This window comes from Hemitrygon akajei, chromosome 2 (genome assembly GCF_048418815.1).
Source record: "Hemitrygon akajei chromosome 2, sHemAka1.3, whole genome shotgun sequence".
Lineage (NCBI taxonomy): Eukaryota > Metazoa > Chordata > Chondrichthyes > Myliobatiformes > Dasyatidae > Hemitrygon > Hemitrygon akajei.
In genome coordinates, this window is record NC_133125.1 from 121,862,411 (window position 1) to 121,883,286 (window position 20,876).

At 38.9% G+C, this 20,876-nt stretch overlaps 1 protein-coding gene across 1 annotated transcript; it reads left to right on the plus strand.

The window, feature by feature from the left end:
• The first annotated feature begins 11,944 nt into the window (after positions 1-11,944).
• Positions 11,945-17,976, plus strand: LOC140715350 (SLIT and NTRK-like protein 1). The gene is made up of 2 exons (XM_073027409.1): positions 11,945-13,773; positions 14,504-17,976. The coding sequence occupies exons 1-2, from the start codon at positions 13,077-13,079 to the stop codon at positions 15,898-15,900; spliced, it is 2,094 nt and encodes a 697-aa protein (XP_072883510.1). The 5' UTR covers positions 11,945-13,076; the 3' UTR covers positions 15,901-17,976.
• The last annotated feature ends 2,900 nt before the right edge of the window (positions 17,977-20,876 follow it).

Sequence of the window (20,876 nt, forward strand, 5' to 3'; positions counted from 1 at the left end):
TTCATGAGTTACAAAATAGGGATAATAGCCTGCAAATTCAAATGAGAAATAGTTTTTTTAAAAATCTGCTGAAATTTGAACAACAAGCAGTAATCAGCATTGAAATTAAAAAGGCTGTTTTGTAAACAAACAGTACTGTCTACAGGGCGCAGACCACTAGCACACAGCAGGAAACTGGCTGCTTAAGAGACAAGATTTTTAAACTGACAGCCATGAAATATTCCTGTGTGCATCAGCTAAATGTAAGGTGATGATGCAATGTTAATTGCCCTGCATTATTCCAGACATCAGACACCCTCAGCTATTTTGCCGCAGTGTGACTGAAGTCAAGGAAGATTTCAGACTAGGCTTAGTTTCTCATATAGCACACAAAATGTGGTCATAGTATATAACATGAATATCCCTTCTCACAAGTATCTCGGTTATTGATAGACAAAAACACACTCTGCAAGTCATCCCTCACATGACACTAAGTGCCTGATTTTCTGTCATCAGCAGCTTTAAGACCTTCCACATGAATTATTTTGTCCCAACAAAGATGTTTTGAATATTCAGAGGTACCTCATTAGTCACGATGTGCTCCATCTGTAAATAAATACTTCAGTTGAACTATATGTTGGCACAAAAGTGAAACTGAAATTATATTCTATCACCTGCTGATATCTTTGCTCTTAAGATTACATTAAAAAGAAAAGATGTGCATTGAGTTTGGAGAGATTCTACTGAGGTTGTCTCCAAGAGAATGCCTGCTTGTTGTAATGAATGCAAACCTTTTACATCTACCAGTTCCAGTCTCTGTGGGGCAATTTAAACACCAGGCTCAATGGATTAAAGAGGCTGGCTGTCTGATGTCGACGGTCAAGCCTGTTCTGACAGTTACGCCAGAATCTGCAGCACCGAGGCTGGGGCTGTGACCTGCTCCAGGCTTCGTGTCTGCGAACTTCACAACAGTTTGCCCTGCTGTGCCATGAACTGAAGCTGAGGCTGTGGGTCTGCTCCAGCTGCTCCAAGCTCCGTGTCCATAGACTCGCTTCCATTCTGAATACTGTCGCTTGCCTTTATTGAGTGCATGATCTGTGCTTTATTTCTCTCTGCACATCGGGTGTCCATTAGTTCTTTTTAAGGGGTTCTTTCAGGCTTCTTGATTTGTGGCTGCCTGTAAGGAGACGAAAATCAAGTTTGGATAATATATAGAAACTTTGATAATATGTGTGCTTTGAGGTTTGCCTTATTCACAGTCACAACGGACAAAATACTGGTTAGAAAGGGTATATTATGTGGATGTTACAAACATCTTTAAGGGATATTTTAATCCCAAGTGTCAGAATTTTCAAGAGCTACAATTTTGACACATAGGTGTTTGATGGTCTTATTTTGTTTTTTAAAAGGTTCTTTGTTTTGTGACTGCCTGTAAGGAGACAAAACTCCTTTGAGTTTTGATCATAGAATGCACTTTGAACTTTGAACATTGAACTTTGGACAAAGGAGCTTGCAGAATTTCCAATGAGAATGACATTTGAATACATGAAACTGTTTCCCTCTGGCCATAATTCTGAGGTGCAGACTACAAAGTGCCAATGGCTGTATTGTCTTCCTCTTTGTGGATAGTCATCTGGGCAGTATATTGAGCTTTGTCAGTAAACTAGTGGATCACATGAGTGCAAAAGTCAGGAAGGCTTCAAGTCATGAGTGCACACAAATCAGACTGACACTGACACAGATGTTATAAGTGTTAATCTTTCTAAGTATCCCTTTCAAGTAAAAAGGACTGATGTTTTGATTGCCACAATTTGAAGAATTTTGTATGGGGTACAAGTTCCTTCAGAAGGTAACCACATGCCCACACGGTGGTCTCTTTTACCCTCAGATATAATCAGCAGCGTCTCACTCAGGAACCATCCATGTGCCAGACACAAAGAATGAAAAGCTAGAGATGGGTTGCCTAATGTCCAACAATGTGAATCAAGTTGGCTGAAGCTCAGTTGCAGTGAGTAAGGGATCTTGTGAGAAAATTAAGATGCATTATCGTCTTAGTAACTCTCCCTCTTGATGGTTGCAAATGCTAATTTTCTCTTCAATACTCATGTGCAGATTCTGAATTCATTGATGCTGGAAATATTCATCCCATTATCCATTTAATTTTCTAGCCCAAAAGAATGTGATTGGAAAATAAGTTTGGGGGGGAGGTGTGAGGGGTGAGTTTTTTACTCAAAGAGTTACAGATGCCTGGAATGCGCTGCCTAGTATGGTGGTAGAGGCAAATACATTTAAGGCTTTTAAGAGATGTTTGGATAGGCACATGGACACAAGAAGGATGAAAAGATATGGGCATGGTGAAGGTAGGAAGGATTAGTGTTTGATTTGCTTTTTAGCTGGTTTGGCACAGCATTACGGTCCAAGTGGCTTGATCCTGTGCTGTACTCTTCTGTGTTCTATGTTCTACCAAACCTCCACAAACTTTATCATAAGTGAATTCTAAAGATTCATTGCATCTTGGATGAAAAAAAAATCTTTCATTTACCCAGAATAACCTGCCTCTGGAATTACAAGATTTCCATTCTCAAAGGGATGCGATTGGATTGTGGAGCTTTGCTTTTCTCCATTGCTTGTGGTAGAGGCACTCCGAATGCTTGCTGTAAATCATGCTGGCATATGATGCATAAACATGACTTGCAATCCTTTAATCTTCGAAGAATGCAAGAGTATTCTCCTTAATTTAATTTGACCATTAGGGTGTATGTAAAGAAATAATTTTCTTAGGTGGGGGAAATCAAAAACATGAGTCATAATCTGAACTTTACAGCTGGATTTAAAGATTGGGCTATGGGATGTGGGGTTTGTCAAATGGGGATAGATTGAGTAGGCTAGTCTCTAGTATTTAGAAGAATGAGAAGTGATCTCATTGAATTGTACTAAATTCTTTCATGCGTTCGAAATATCTCAGAAATGACGGCCCAGTTGTTCCAAGAATATAGAATTTTGGTCACGCATGAGCCAACAGCATTGAGGAGAATATTTTGCAGACCAAAAGAATGAGTTAAGCCATTGGACAAGACCAAAGTGGTCTACAAAATCCAATGCACAGACTGCAGCAAATATTACATCGGTCCAACCGGGAGAAAACAATCCACAAGGATCCATGGACATCAACTGGCTGTATAGTGGCATGAGCGACTCTCCCTAGTCTGTACTATGAAGTTTGTAGGGGGCACAAATTTGACTGCGCATCTGTGAAACTCATGGTTCAAGCAAACATGCAGCATGCAAGAGAATTCCTAAAGCGCGGTTTTCTGCAAACAATTCTGTAAACAAACATGTAGATCTCAAACCTATTAATGAGGCAATGCAGGCAAAATTCCCAACCACAACAGATGAAGTTCACCACCCAACAAACCAGTGACAAGATTTCCTCCCCACATCATAACTGAGTCTCCAACATGATGACCATCAGCTGATCAATAAGTATATAAAGGCCTAGCATTCAAAGGACACGCCATAATTAATAGCGCACTGATGATTTTTCCTCGTATGGTGACAAAACATTTCCGTATATAATGTCAAGATCAGAGAACAATTCAATCCAAATTCTTATGGGTTTGACTGGGATGATGTAGAATTGATAATTTCCTAGCCAGGATCGTGCAATCCCACAAGTAGCTTGCTCAGGGCAAATGTCAGAAGAAACTTCTTCATCTAGGATGCAGTGAATCTTTAATTTTTTTTTCCATGAAAAGAGATGTGAAGGTTTGGGACTGAGAACATCTTGATACTGTAAGGAGTGAGGCATGTGGGATAAGTACAGGAATGTAAAAGGATCAATGGTGAACAAATGTGAGGAACCAAATAATTTACACCATCTTCTATTTCTTGTGGTTCTTAATGTGGAATAGAATTTACTGCTGATCTAGTGGTGGTTAATGATGCTTCGTTAATAGCATCATTGTCTGTTGAGAACACCATGTCCAGTCTGCTATTGTTACTGTAGCAAGTCAGTATATTACCGGCCACGACATGTATCAGAAATATCTCAGTTAGGGTATCATGGAGATTAAGAACCCCATGGCAACCATTTCTTTCCCTGAAATGGTACGAGCGGATATAAATAGAAAAAAGTATAATGACGTTTATAAGACACAAAATGCTGGAGGAACTCAGCAGGTCAGGCAGCATCTATGGAAATGAATAAATAGTTGGCCATTGCAAGAATTTGTTCATAAGATGAAATATGAGAAACACAGCGCAGGCTGTCGCAAACAGGCTGTTTTAATCTCATCAGATGATGGGGCTGTAATGACTGAGATTATGTTAACTCTTAAGAGAGCAGTGTATCCAAGATCTTTGTCGCCGAAATGGTTAGTAAATGGGCTGAATCAATTTCAGACTTCAACTGCCTAACAAAGGATTCTGGTGTGACACGGAACTAATTTAAATATTCCAAAAAGGTCCCATTGAGATGCTACCTTTGGCTTGGAGTTAGAGCCAGAGAGAAGCAGAACCATAAACACAAGGAAGTCTGCAAATGCTGGAAATTCCAAAGCAACACACAGCAAGAGCTGGAGGAACTCAACAGGTCAGGCAGCATCTATGGAAATGAATAAACAGAAGAGTCTCAGCCTGAAACATCGACTGTTTATTCATTTCCACAGATGCTGCCTGACCTGCTGAGTTCCTCCAGCATTTTCAGTGTGTTGCTACAGAAATTGGCCCTTCAGCGCATCAAGTCCACCCTGACCATTAACGACACAGTTACACTAATCCCACATCAATCTTTTTCATGAACTCTCCCCACATTCTCACATCTCCCCTCATATTCTACCACTCACCTACACAAGGGACAGTTCACAGTGGTTAATTAACCTACCAAAGGATGTAGGAGGTAGCTGGACTACTCAGTGTACAATGGCAGGGAGAACATGCGAACTGTACGCTGGCAGTTGCCATGGTCTGTATCGAAACCTGAACTCTAGTGCTGTGAAGCAACAGCTTGAGCAGCTGCAAGATTATGATGATGCTAAGTTCTCAAACCCTTAATTCTACCTCTTTAGTTGTTCTCACCTTAGAAATTCTTTTTACACTGCACCAGTTTGCACAACAATGCATTCCATTCTTCTTGTGCTCATGACTATATGTGTTGTTGCATTTATTATTACCATATATTGTTTAATCTGTGATTTTACCACAAGCAAAGAATTTCTTTGCACCCTGGCGGATGCCAATCTGTATCGATGTTGATTCAATACAGTTTAGCCTAAATGTGCTAAATGAGGCTGGAAGCTACCATAACCAGAGAGCGAACATTGTAAATGACCCAAAACTGAAGATCAGAGACAAGGACTTTCAAGATGCAGAGCAAACTGCAGAGGAGAGGAAATGTCCGGTGGTTATGAAAAGCCAAGCAAAGAAAGAGGACGTTCATGATGGCATAAAGACAGGAAATCTTAAAATGCCAAATTAAGACAGAAGAGTAGTGTCGATGCAGTTAGAAACATAGAAAATAGGTGCAGGAGTAGGCCATTCGGCCCTTCGAGCCTGCACCGCTATTCAATATGATCATGGATGATCATCCAACTCAGAACCCTGTACCTGCTTTCTCTCCATACCCCCTGATCCCTTTAGCCATAAGGGCCATATCTAACTTCCTCTTAAATATAGCCAATGAACCAACCTCAACAGTTTCCTGTGGCAGAGAATTCCACAGATTCACCACTCTCTGTGTGAAGAAGTTTTTCCTCATCTCGGTCCTAAAAGGTTTCCCCTTTATCCTTAAACTGTGACCCCTCGTTCTGGACTTCCCCAACATCGGAAACAATCTTCCTGCATCTAGCCTGTCCAATCCCTTTAGAATTTTACATGTTTCAATAAGATCCCCCCTCAATCTTCTAAATTCCAGAGAGTATAAGCCTAGTCGATCCAGTCTTTCTTCATATGAAAGTCCTGCCATCCCAGGAATCAATCTGGTGAACCTTCTTTGTACTCCCTCTATGGCAAGAATGTCTTTCCTCAGATTAGGGGACCAAAACTGCACACAATACTCTAGGTGTGGTCTCACCAAGGCCTTGTACAACTGCAGTAGAACCACCCTGCTCCTGTACTCAAATCCTTTTGCTATAAACGCCAACATACCATTTGCCTTTTTCACCGCTGCTGCCTCACTGTCCCGAGAAGCTGCATTCAATTCTGACCTTGGGTGCTATCTGTGCAGATTTTGCACATGCTCTCTGGGATCACATAATCTCTCTCTTGCTTTCCCTGGGTACCATGCACATGTCTAAGTTGTGCCAGTGGTTGTTTGGGGAATCATAGTGGGTGGCAGGGGTTGATGGTTCTGTGAGAGAGAATACATTATAGAGAACGTGTAGGATTATGATTGCTCGGCATGCTCTGAAAACTAGCATAGGCGTGAAATGCTAAACGACCTCTCTCTTTCTCATAAGGAAATTTGAGAAATAATATGAGAAAACATTATTATTTGAATTAATGACACTTAGGAATGAAATGGAATCATTGTTCAACTGTAATGAATGTGGAAATTAGAATGGGTATTAGTCTGTGTTAATCTTAGGATTCATAATCAATGCTCAAGAATGTATAAAGGATAATGTTTATGTGCAAGCCAGGCCAGCAGGACATGTGATTATCATTTATAGAGCCTAATAGAGATGTGATTTAAGATCATTTTCTGTGCTTGGTTTGCATACAGTCTCAATGTTAGGTTTTGCTTATTGTGTAGAGCATCTAATCAAGCAAAAAAATGATTAAGTCTTTGTTTAGTTAAATTTACAGCTATATTTTTATGTGCATCCTTATAAATAGTTAATTGTATAATTTTACAAATGCAAGTGATTACCCATTGATAAAATTTACTAGATCTCAATAGTCAGTGTTTTAGTATGGATTTGTGATTCTTTTAATTGTTATATATAAGAATGTTTGTAATGTTAACAACTATGTGAGACGTGATATAAACTTTGAAATAATTTTGTAGCAGCCACTATTCTTCACTGGGTGCTCATTGCTTTCAATAACACCTGTTCAGTACCTCAATCGTTAGTATATACCTCACTAGATTAGAAGACAATACAACCTCTGAACAGAGCAATGGAACTGGGTGTATAGAAATGATGAGCAGGTCCAATTGACAAAGAAGCCTACATCGGCGTCTTTCTTATGTTCTTAAGAGACATAATTCTGGTTTTAGCATGATACAAAAGGAAGATAATTTAGCTATACTAGGATAAGGCAACTGAGCAAGAATTGAGATGAAGAGACAAAGATAAAAGAGTTCAACAGGATATATACCAAATAGTTGAAGTTTCCAATCAGCACAGATACTAAGCTTTAGTAATTTCTGGAATATCAATTCGAGGATTTGCCATCTCTATTTCCTGAGGAGACTGAGGTCCTTTAACATCTGCCGGACAATGCTGAGGATGTTCTACGAGTCTGTGGTGGCCATTGCTATCATGTTTGCTGTTGTGTGCTGGGGCAGCAGGCTGAGGGTAGCAGACACCAACAGAATCAACAAACTCATTCGTAAGGCCAGTGATGCTGTGGGGGTGGAACTGGATTCTCTGATGGTGGTGTCTGAAAAGAGGATGCCGTCCAAGTTGCATGCCATCTTGGACAATGTCTCCCATCCACTCCATAATGTACTGGTTAGGCACAGGAGTACATTCAGCCAGAGACTCATTCCACCGAGATGTAACACTGAGCGTCATAGGAAGTCATTCCTGCCTGTGGCCATCAAACTTGACAACTCCTCCCTCGGAGTGTCAGACACCCTGAGCCAATAGGCTGGTCCTGGACTAATTTCCACTTGGCATTATTTACATATTATTATTTAATTATTTATGGTTTTATATTGCTATATTTCTACACTACTCTTGGTTGGTACGACTGTAACAAAACCCAATTTCCCTCGGGATCAATAAAGTATGTCTGTCTGTCTAACTGAAATGGTGAACAGACAATTTAGTTTTCAGTGTTTTCCAAAAGTAGTGGTACTGTGTGGAATCGAGCGAGCTGTCCAAGGGCACTGTGGAGGTGGGTTGGGTAAGCAAAATGAAAAGCAGAGAAGGCATTGAACAAGTCAATTAAGGGGTATGAAATAGAATGGTCCTTTTAGAACTCTGTAATCTGACAGATGAAGCACAGTATATATTTTTTTTATTCTGATGCTTTTCAAAGGTTCAAAGGTCCACTTTATTATCAATGTATGTAGAACACAACTCAGATTTGTCTTCTCCAGATTTCTATGTGTTAAAAACAGATTCATATAAGAAAAAGAAACAAACCTTTCAGTGAACTCATGTATTTTGCTATGAATATGGAGCTTTAATGAACACATTATGATTATTAACAAAAGTTGCATCATTTCTTAATTACTGTCAATTTCATAAATGGCCACTTTAACTTTATTGTTACAAGATATTTAACTTGGATCTGATATTTGTTCTTCATTTTGATTTCTTATGATTGCGCTGAATTTCTATGAATGAGAGGTGATGTCATTGAGATTCTGAGCTGGATGCTGAGAGGCTATTTCCATTTCCTGGAGAATACAGTCTTTGGATAAAAGGCTCTGATATTTAAAGTTAAGATGAGAAAAGAAAGATGCCTTTTGTGTGCAGGAATATCATTCATTGGAATTGACTACCACAAAGAGTTGTGAATGCTCTGCTGTTGAGAATATTCAGGACAGAGATTCTCAGATGCTATGGGATGTAAAGGATATATATCTAGGAATCAAATTCAAGACAGGCTTGGAGCACAGGTTTAGGGATGACCTGACTATATGGAGGAGTAAACTTGAGGGTCTGTTTTCCTCACTCCTATTTCAATTTTGTAATTTGCCATATAACAATATGGCTTTTGCTTTGGGCACTAATTTCCCTCAAAGTAAGCCTTAATAAATGATTTAATCAAAAAGATTCTGTTCAAATTTATCTGCATATCAGTATATGTAAAATATCCTCTACACCCACACAATATTCTATGTTATACAATGCTACCTTTAAACAATAACTACATTTTATTAATCAAATTTTACAAAATTAAAGTACTTAAGAATGGTAGCAGTACAATATTTTACATAGTTGAAAATGTATATGATCTGAAATGCAAGAATTTTAATATGAATATCTTGTTCTTCATCTGCAAGTAGTACAGCTTTAAAAAACTAAAATAACTTAAAAATAAAACTTTTCAGAATCATTTGCTAACTGCATTGATGTAAAGTTATTAATAATTAATAAAAGTTTAGAAATTCAAAAAAGCCTTTAAAAGTTGCTTAAACAAGAGTTCCATTATTCAATTCTCTTTGCCAACTTAGAAATGGTGCAATTGGTGGACAGTCAACAAGTGAATTAATTCATTGATCTGTCCACTTTCAAGGGAGACTTGCCCTACCACTTGAAAGCATGATATTACCATTCTCTAACATGATATTACGTTTGTACATGAACAAATGTAAACGACTAGAAACCTGATTTACATCAAAATTAATCTGTACTGGAACCCGAACAGCCATTTGTTCTGAATTGCTAAATTTCAGATATACGGTTGAACAGAAACATTTTTGTTGGTCTTACCTTAACTTAGCTGGTTTCTGTCTTTAGAAGTCTAAATATTGGTTTTCAATATCACAAAAATGTATTTCATTTTAATGAATATAAATGATATAACTCTCCATCAACTCATCATTACAAAGACTTCTTTAATCTATTCTCAATTCATTCTCCTTACAGTCAGAATACCTTTCCCAATGGATGGTGTCAACCTTGGAGTCTTTCCCAAAACTGTTGTTCTTGCCTTTCCACTAACAAGCATTCATGCCCAGTTCAAACTAAGACATTTTCTTATTACTAGGCATAATTATGACTGCCTCCTTCCATCCCTAGACAACTTCCAAGTGCAAACGCCAATGAAACCAGCAAACTGAATGTTGTGTCTTGTCTTAAATCCAACACTGCAGCTTCAGTGCTGTTGCATCTAAACCTTTTGTTTGTACAATCTATCAGTTCAAAGGGAAGCAACTTGACTGTAACCAAGCTGCAAATGCTGCTCCGGTTGCAGCTGCTGCAAACTGAAGTAAAACACAAAATTTGCTGCATTGGAGAAATAAATCATCAGCTGTGAAATTAGTGATAAACCATGGACGTTGTTTATTCGGGTAAACTGCTTCAAGAGCCAATTCAATAAACTCGTTTACCATCGGGCATAATGACATTCACTGCAAACTGTATTTTGATAACGAGTGCATATATTTTAAAATAGACTTGTTCTAAGTACAAGAGATCTAGAATGCTTTTAAATGCAGGCTTGATTCCTTTTTTTTTTGTTTACTTTGTGTTCAATGCATAAAATATAAAGCGCTGAGTAATGCAGTGGTGACAGCTTCCTTCCAGTATGAATTGCTATTGTGCAGACTGCATGTGCTGTATCAGCCTCTACCCTCTCATTATGAACTTTCCTTGTTATTCATCAATCTTCATTTGGTTCAGGTTGCTTTTGCAGTTGCTGCAGCGGGATGGCGTAGGCTGTGCAAGGCATTTCGAAGCCTTTTATAAAACCATCTTCCCTTACAGTTCCTATTATAGATCAGAAACTCTCCACGTCTATGAAAATTGCTGCTTGGTTCCTAATGAACCTTAAATGCACGATTAGAAGCACAGAATATATTTTGCTAAATCGAGTAGGACTTCAAAGCTATAAATAATCTACCGAGGCAATATTTTCTTTGATATATCAATATATTGATCACATGCTAAAGAACCTTAAGTAAATTAACTGAACGACACATCAGAATTAATTTATTTTTACTTTCTCTTTATAAGTTTTCATTATTTGGTGTCAATCAAACTTTTATTTCATTAGAAGCTCAGCGGAGTCTTTCAAAAACGCAATATTTTATTCAAATTATTAATTTTGCTCTGATTTTGATAGGTTCTTTTCCCTGCCATGGGAACCGATTAAGAACAATATGAACGATTCCCGGTTTCGTTTAGCTTATTATATTATAGTCTGCAAATGTAGCATTAAATATTAATTTCCCGAAAAATAATAACCTTTTTCCCGAACTGTACAGTAGTAATAGTGTTCGCGTAAAACACGCAGTTTGGTAAGTAAATTTCCCATTTCACAGCCGTTACCTCTCGCCGTTTCAGAGATCGGAACCCCCACTGCATGTTCACGTACAGGATGAAAATAAATCAGGCTAATTACAAATTTTCTGCAGGTTGTGAAGACCAAAATAGTGCGTCTCTCGGCCAAATTTGGCCTCACACTGAAGATGACAGCAATAAACAGATCGCAATTTAACTCTGGGCATGAGTCAATTATTATTATTTTCCTCCCCCGTCTATGGCATTACGCGGCAAATTGTATCGGAATGCGAAGGCACCAAAAGTCTGTATTCACCGCTTTTATAATAACGTTCCAATAGTTGTTTTAGTATTATCTTTTTACTGCCATTTTCAGAATCGGTGACGGTTCCAGCTACAACGAACTGCGGCAGCTGCTCTCCCTTCGACCAAATTGAGTTAAATCATTTGAATTAGCCATACAATGTCTGATTCAGGTTATAAAAGAAAGCACGATTAAAATCGGAACGGGGAGGGGGAAGCCTTCCAACATTATGCAAGAGCTACCCCCCCCCCCCCCAAAAAAAGAAATCAAAATGAACATCCAGCTGACGGGCAAGGAAGCGCCCTGCTTTGAGCGGATTAAAAACAATCGGAGCTTTTGTTCAGCGGGCACTGCACGCGAACGCTGCCGTTTTCCCGCCGCGTTTAACTATCACGTTGCGATTTTATTTCCTCAAATATTGGACTTGCCAATTAGCATTTATTCCTAATCGCGAAACAACCACTTGCGAAAAAAAAAATCACCAAAATCTGCAGAACGAAGTTAGCAGAATCTCCATCCGGTTCTTATAGTAAACGGGAAAGTTGCTCAAAAAGCGTCATTCTATCTTTTTTTTGGCAATTTTACGTGGGGAGAGTTTAAATACGGATTGGCATACGCCTGGGTGTTGCACGTAAGGAACCGAGAACGGCGCGTATGCATCCAACTCAATGTACATACGCACATAACAGCCACACAATCATACGTGCTAAGACCTATGTTAACAGGCTCCCTGTTAACACACTCGCTTCTGATCCAGACTTCTTCTGAAGTGTCCGAGAGAGGCACTGCACAGAGAGAAGAGGCACAATATCCGAAGAGTTCGCTGCAATAAACAGGAATCGCGAGCGATATAGTTGCCCCTTGGTAATACACAGGCGCCGCGCTGCCTCTGTAATTGAATCCAAGCTGTGGGTTAAAATATACGTCAAAATCTACTCTACTTTGCCAACAGGGAGGTCGGAAAGAAGACCTGCTGATGATGGGGTGGGGGGGATATTACTGTTCCGAGGAAATCTGTTTAGGCTAAACGGAATCGACAGCTTTTACGCCGACATTTGGCTGCTGGTGTGAATTGATTTCTCTTCCACCGATCGCCTGATCAGCCGCTATTCTTTCTCTAGCCACCACGGCTCAGCAGAGGGTGTTCGCTCTTTCAGCGAGCACCAAACTGGAAAGGATCAGAGTCGCTTAGCACATCCCCGATCGAGAGAGAGAGAGAGAGAGACGGCGAAGAGGTGGCGGAATATGCAGAGATTGCAGAATCTCGCTCTCTCCCGCACCTTGTGCTTCACCGGGCGGATGGTATCAGTACCCAAACGCAACTGAGTGATTCTGGATTATGTATCTATCGCCTGCGGGGCACGGCGGCAAAGAGATCGGGAAACAGTAATGGATTGCAAAGCTTGATTATGCACTTGCTTATTGTTTGCAGTTTTTTTTATGCCTCTCTCTTTAGACAAGTAACGGGGTTGTGCATAGTCTTGTGTTCCTGCTGGGGGTACATATCCACACTCCGCTATCCGGATTGACGAACTGTTATACTTCCCGGGCTCGGGTCTCTTTTGTTTTATATTCATACATGTAATTTTAAAACAAAGCTGAAACTATCTGCTTTTTTTTATTTATGCGTGTTAAAAAAACAAATCGGCAGAGGCAGTTCATGGCATGAGATGGGAGGCAGATGTTACTGTTTGAAAATGCTGCCGTGGTTTGTGTTGGTGCAGATTATTCTGGGGTTTGCTTGGGGCAATACGACGACGGACCTTTGCGAGAGGATGTGCTCCTGCATCGAGGTGGAAGGGGTTCTGCACATTGACTGCGAGAGAAGAGGCATATCCGACCTGCAGCATTACAGCGCGCCCACTTCCCGCTTCTACCAACTCTTCTTGCATGGCAATTCGCTGTCCAAACTCTTACCGAACGAGTTCGCCAACTTTTACAACGCGGTCACTCTGCACCTGGAGAATAACGGCCTCCACGACATCATTCCAGGGGCTTTCCTGGGGCTGCAGCTGGTCAAGAGGCTCCACATCAACAACAACAAGATTAAAGGTTTCAGGAAGAACGCTTTCTTGGGTCTCGATGATTTGGAGTACCTGCAGGCGGACTTCAACCTGCTCCGGGACATCGACCCCGGGGCTTTCAGGGATCTCAATGAGCTCGAGGTCCTGATTTTAAATGACAACCTCATCACCTCCCTTCCGGCCAACCTGTTCCAAAATGTCCCCATCACACACCTGGATCTGCGGGGAAACAGGCTAAAGACACTGCCCTACGAAGGGATTTTGGAACTCCTGCCCGGGATCGCTGAGATTCTGCTGGAAGACAACCCTTGGGACTGTACGTGCAATCTCCTGCCCCTTAAAGGTGAGGTGAGAAGTCCAATTTGGGGATTAAAACAAGGGGAAGTTAAAATAAAAGGTTGATAAGAATTACCTATTATGGTCGCTAGATGGCGGAGTTGGGCAAAGGGCGCTTGAAATCAAAGCTGCTTCAATAAAACAGCAGCGTTCTGTCTGTTCATTGATGACAGCTAGAGGGGGTACATTAAGTTCTGACAGTCTGTGCCAAGTGTGAAGTAAACGAGTTCACACCACAGAAGTGCCTGAATTGACCCACGCAGGTCTTGTTCATAATGGCTTGAAAGGGGTGAACTGATAACGTTGTAAAAGTTTCAGTTGCGTGCTTTGAAATGTTCTCCGTTGCAAATATACATATTAGCCCGTACAGACACACATTTTTGAGATTTTTTTTTAGATACAGCAATATATGCCTAATTTGTTGTAATATTCAACGTCTCCTAAAACTGCTTTTAGTGCAGGGTTGTTACTTTGGCTGTGTGACACAAACATGTTGATAAAATTGAGTGCTTAGGTAATGAAATTGATTTTGTATGTCTTCTATTTCATCACCATACTGTAACAAGGTAAAGTAATTCAAATTTTAGCTGGACCTGTTTTATGTTATTACTTAACAGAGTCATTTTGATACATTATTTTCGATGTACATATATGTCAAAAGTATGATGGTGACTATCTTTGCTTAACTTGATTAACTATCAGGAACATCTCCAATTTACATTGTTTTTCCCTTCAAGAGTGGCTAGAGCACATCTCACATTCGGCTTTGATTGGAAGAGTAGTTTGCGAGGCACCCATGCGATTGCAAGGAAACGACTTGAATGAGACATCCGAGTTCGATCTATGCCCCTCGCAGAATGAAAACGACTTAAGTCTTGTTGCTCCTCCTACTCAGCGGCCTTCAGGGCTGCTCCCAACTCCCGCCATTCAGCACCCAAGGCCACCAACTTCGGCATCAGTGCACAAAGGAGTATCAAAGCCACGTGGAAACTGGCAACTGAGGACAAGACCTTCAGCGAATGCTGTTATACCCAATGGCAGCAACATCCCCCTTTTGTTAAATGGATGCCCAACAACTTGTAGCTGTTCTATTACTAGTCTTGAATCAGGTCTTGAGGTTAACTGCAGGGGCAGTAAACTGGAGAGTGTAGCAGATCTCCAGCCCAAACCATTTAAGGCCCAGGAACTCTTCCTCAGACAAAACAACATAGGAATTATAAGAAAAACTCATTTCCTGAACTACAGCAGTTTGACTTTGTTGGATTTGGGAAATAACGCCATTAAGTTAATAGAGAACAACACTTTTTGTAATCTCACCAATTTGCGATGGTTGTACCTGGATAATAATAACCTAGAAACTCTAACCCCTGAAATGTTTGCAGGGCTTCAAAATACAGAGTACCTAAACTTGGAGTTCAACTTAATTCAGTTAATCCTGCCAGGCACATTTAATTGGATGCCAAATCTGAGAGAATTGTTCTTGCATAACAATTTATTGAAATCTTTACCAGTAGATGTGTTTTCTTCTGTCTCACTCTCCAAGCTAAGTCTCCATACCAATTATTTTATGTATCTCCCAGTCACTGGGGTTTTGGATCAATTAACTTCTGTTGTGCAAATTGACCTTCATGGAAATCCATGGGATTGTTCCTGCAACATCATTGCTTTTAAACAATGGGTAGAGAGGATGGGCAGTGATGTCGTTGTAAGCGAATTAAAATGTGCATCTCCGGAAGAATTTTGGGACAGAGATTTTAAGTCGATAAGCAACGAGCTGATGTGCCCGGAGTTATATTCAAAAATCCATCTGACGTTTTCTTCATCCAGTAACATTACCATATCAACGGAGACAGGGACTCATGTAAATCCATACTTGGAGACCAGCAGAGTTTCTATTTCAGTGCTGGTACCTGGTCTTTTACTTGTCTTTGTTACATCTGCCTTTACGGTTGTGGGCATGCTGGTGTTTATCTTGAGAAATCGAAAGAGATCAAGAAAAAGGGATACCAACTCCTCTGCTTCGGAAATTAACTCCTTGCAGACTGTATGTGATTCTTACTGGCACAATGGGCCTTATCACGCAGAGGGACCGCATAGAGTATATGATTGTGTTGCACACACCCTTACAGACTAGGTGAAATACTGAAAATATGGAGTGTGATTTAACGCAGCACATTTATCTGGAGATGAGGTTATGATATTGAAGGTCAAAGGCTCCTGATGTAAATAATGTTACCATAGGCTTCTGCTGAAAGAATCTGCAACAGAATGTTGAATTCAGCTTTCTAATGAACGGTAAATAGCAGACAGATTACAAAACTGCTTATAACTTTTAGAACTAACCACTTTTCTCCTGCTGTGAAACATATGTGTATTTCAGAAGTAAGCACAGGAATAACGTTGTTGCTTTCCAGTGCTCCTTTCATGTTGATATTCCAATGTATATGACAATTAATCAGTTATATAAAAAATATAAAGAAAACTTGTTGTCATTTGGCGATATGGGAGGATTGTAAAAAGAATACACAGAATGGGGGGGGGGGGGGAGGGAGCCGTAGATTACAGCCATTAGCTTTCACAAATGTAAAGTTGCACGAACGCATGAATGTATTGTACAGAACTGTCTAATTAGAAACAAGTGATGCATGTCATGCATGAATTCAACACCACAGGGTTACACTACATAGCTGGAAGGAATAGCTATTACTATGCTCCATTCATGGGTACTAATTATATTCTATGAAGTCATGTATCCAGTATTGATCACAGTGACCTTCCCCTGTTTATTTTTGCTGTGATTGCAATTGTGCAGTTTGTGCTATTATTGCTTAGATAAGGTGTAAGCTGCGAGTCATCTTGTTTTAGGCCATACTTGTTCATGCATGGTTAATAATTATTTAATTTATATTATGAATTCTCCATGTTTTGGGTGTTATTTTATATTTGCTAATGCCAATTCCCATCTAAATTTAAGTGTAGTTACTATGTTTTGTACCGTGGTAATGAAATTCAAATGGCAAATGGAATATTTTTTTTTAAGAACTTGGGAATAAATATATAAAGTACACTTCAGCATGACCAATTAATGTCATTCTATTGCTCAGGCTGCTTCAGTGATACAATGTAAACTCAAGTCAGCATTTTGCCACCTAACAAAATGGAAAATGCTATGGAGGTGGCACTTAGAGGACATTTAATAGGATTATTTTAGAGTTTTATAATGGCAAATTTTTTCAACATTCAAATAACTGGTTTAATCTGAAGACTCATTTAATTATTTAGTCCGCATCAAAACATAATTCCCAGCTGCATGAAGAGCTTTGCTCACATTTATCCATGGTGTTAAATATTTATAAATTGGCATCTCATTTGCCTTGCAGCTGTTTAAACTTTGTGAGACCCTGAAGTATTCCAAAATGGCCTGAAGTGACCATGGTATTTTTCCGTGACAGCAGCAATCAGTGATACCCATAGCTGTCTGCTTGGCTTTACTTCGGTTCAGAAGTAATCATCATTTGGTTTTGAATTGATCTGTGAACTACAGTGTCATTTAAATGGTCAGCACATTGGACCAATAGTGCAAAGTGCTGGCAGCCTTGGCAACGGATACTTTCCTAATAGAATCTATTGGCAGTAAACGGTTCCTCAGCTCATAAAATACCTTCTTTGTTCAAAAAAAAGTGTTGTTGCAGTCCTCGGAATTTATAAACAAGCAGGCTTGAATTCTGTGCTATATGAGGCAGGAGGTTGTTTGCTACAAACAGGGTTGTTGTATGGGCAGGAGGAGGGAGAGTATGTACAGGAGGGTTGCTTTCTGTAGAGGAGGTGATGCATGTGAAGAAAGGGTTGACATATAGGTGATATGAGGGTGTATGCTATGTGGAAGAGGGATTGTACATGTGGGGAGGGGAAGTTTTGGAAGGAATTGATGGGAATGTTCTGGGATGGCTTTATCTCCTATGTTTTTGACAAGTCAGTTCTGTGTCCATCTGATGACCTTCATTCAATATAGCATTATTGTAAAACAAAGAAAAAAATGTTACTGATGCAGTATTATAGTTTTCATGTACTGATGACTGTACATATAGTGCAAAAATTAATGTGTAAAGGTTTAACAGATTTGTATAATATTCCCTTCTCTGCTATTTTAATACTTATTGTAATGCTTTGATGTCACTATCCAAGTACTAGATAAAGACATTTTATACAATCTTCTTAAGTATTTGTATGCTAATATTCATAATGTAATTAAGGCCCATTGTATTGTACAGACCTTTAAAAAATTATTTTAAAGACAAATGGATTTTTTTGCATTCTAATAACTGAAAGGATGCTGTAATAATCTGAGATAATTTAAGATGAGTCAAAATTAATATTCATGCCTATAGTAGATTCCTTTCTAAAGTTGAGATTTGGGCCCGTACATTAAAACAGAGGGAGTGGTAGGCTGAAAATGCAAACTATTGGGAAATATTGTGAGCAGATGAACATAACTGGAAAAAATGAGGGAGTCATGATTCTCTTCTCAGTTCTGTTTCATCATTTCCCTGCTCTTTCTATGATCACAAAATATACTGCAGCATTTGCCTGTGTCAATATTGTTTCTGCAACAGAAACTATACAGTGAAAGGCAATAGGCTTATATAGAGAGGAGGAAGAGGTAGCAGAAACAGAGAAGGTTAATGGAGCTGGTGGGAAAATGGAGAAGATCATGGGTTGTGTGGAAAACTGAATGATACATATACCACCGGCTCACAAAGATGAAATGAGAGAAGGTGGAAGTGCTAAAAGGTAGGATTTAATTTCTTCCTTGGTGTCTTTGAAAAGAGTACTCGAGTTACTTCAGATTAATTTTTTATATTGTAATTTTTAAATTCAGGTATGCTGCTGTGTTCCAAACATCCTGCAGTATTACTTTAATGCAAAGAGAACTATTGGAAACTTTTCAAAAATCATCTGACTTCTCTCTATGTCTTCTGGACAATGATTTGAGTTTTCCTCAAGGGTCATGGAAACTTGGCAGATTATCAGTGCTCTTGATGAAGGCCTGTTCTTGTTACATTATTTCGAGAAAAGTAGAATATTTTCAGATAATTGGGTGCCTTTGCTAATTAGACATTTCATTATCAATTAGAAAACTAGTGATGTTCTGATTTTCCTAATGAAGTGGGGATAGATTTGACTATTAGGGTATCATCATTTACAGAGCACTTTGGTAGCAAATGTCTATTAATTGGGACACCATGGTGGAAATTAAATCATCCTATTTATCAAATCGTTTCCAATGAGTAAAAATCAATCAGTCCCACTCTAATGCACTGGGAATCCATTGGTGCTTGAGAAATGGCCCAATTTAGCACATCTCCAAAGAAAACAGCAAAATTAACACATCAGATGGATCATTTTTGTCAAATCTGGATGATAAAATAAATGAGAAAAATGTAAAATGAAAGAGAATAAAAGGATATTAAAAGGGGAAAACTGAAGCACCTTAATGTGAAATAACATAATGACAGATTTAATCCTGAGGTCCAAACTGAAGATGATTAAATGTTTGGTAATAACAGAATATTATTTGGAACATAATACCAAAAGAAAATCTTGGAAAGTGCATGTGAAGAGCTAGGATAATTATTGTTTACAAAATTATCTACAAGTTTTTACTTTGGAAAATATTTTGTGACGTAACAAAAGAATCATCAGGAAGAATTAATAATTTTTTTTAAATTTTTTAAATTAATTTAACACACTTAGTTTGAACACAGCTTCCATGACTACCAATCATTATTTCATCTAGATAAGCAGTCTTAATGTGGCTCAAGGATTTTGTGAACTTGCACTATTTAAATGAAGGGGCAAGCATATTCATATGATACATCAGTCCGTGATTATGAACCCTATTTGAATTATGCCTTTCAGTTACGTAGACAGACATTTCAGGCATCCATCTAGGAATAAACATGGACCAGCATAACTGGCTACTCATCTGAACTAATGACACTTAATCTCTCTCTCCCGCATTACCATTTTTGCGAAGTTTATAGAGAAGGAAAATATTGTCGATGGATATAGGCCCAGATGTGCCACATCGGAGAGAGGACATTGGATATGTCGAGTTCGTGATATATTATTTACCAATGAATTGGAGGATGTATATAAACATTTCCATCAAGAGAATCAGTGCATTGGATAAAGCAAATTGTATTTCCACTCTAGTTGGCTTATATCGCTGAATACTTTTTATGTATGTTTAATGAAAAAAATATATAAAAACGCAAAGCACTACAAATGTTGGAAAGTATTTTAATTTCTTGAGCATATTTTTATTTATTATCAGTGGATGTTAGAAACTATAGATAGAGGCTATGATATTCCTCATTGATTATCAGATGATATGTTTGTTTCTTCAGTATTGGAATCGTTACTTTTTTTTGCCTCTTTTCTCATTGGTTTATATGCTATTCTTGTATTTTATGCAAATGTATGTTTGCATGGAACATGTAAATGATTCTGTAAAAAGATGTTCATGTTTCTATTATTCTTGAATTTCCAATTGAGCAGTGAGAATTAATGTGCCACTTGTCTAGTTTTAATTTTCTTGTTTTCCTAATTCATGGATTATTGATGGTATAATATTTTTCTCATCAAAAGGCCGCTTTTTATTTGTGAATTGCAACAGTGATTTACGGCATGCTACTTTGACATGGAGAAAACATCATACTGAGCTTAATATTGATCTTGCCAAACATCCACACACATTTCTTTTTCAGTAAATGTACATCTCAGCATAGGGAAACTGGTGCATCTGTACAATATTCTGGTTAGGTTAAACAAATTCACAGTTATATACTACATGGTGCTCAGTGCAAACAGTGTGTATGTTTAGTAAAATGTACACAAACAAATCACTCCCACTGTGATTCCTTTGTCCATTCATCCCTCCCCACTAATCTCTCTTCCAGCACTTATCCCTGAAAGTGGCCAAAGTGCTACACTTGCCCATTCACCTCATCCCTCACTTCCATTCAAGGCCCCAAACAGTCCTTACAAGTGAGGCAGAACTTAATCTGTGACTCTTTTGGCGACATCTACTGTATCCGGTGCTCGTGA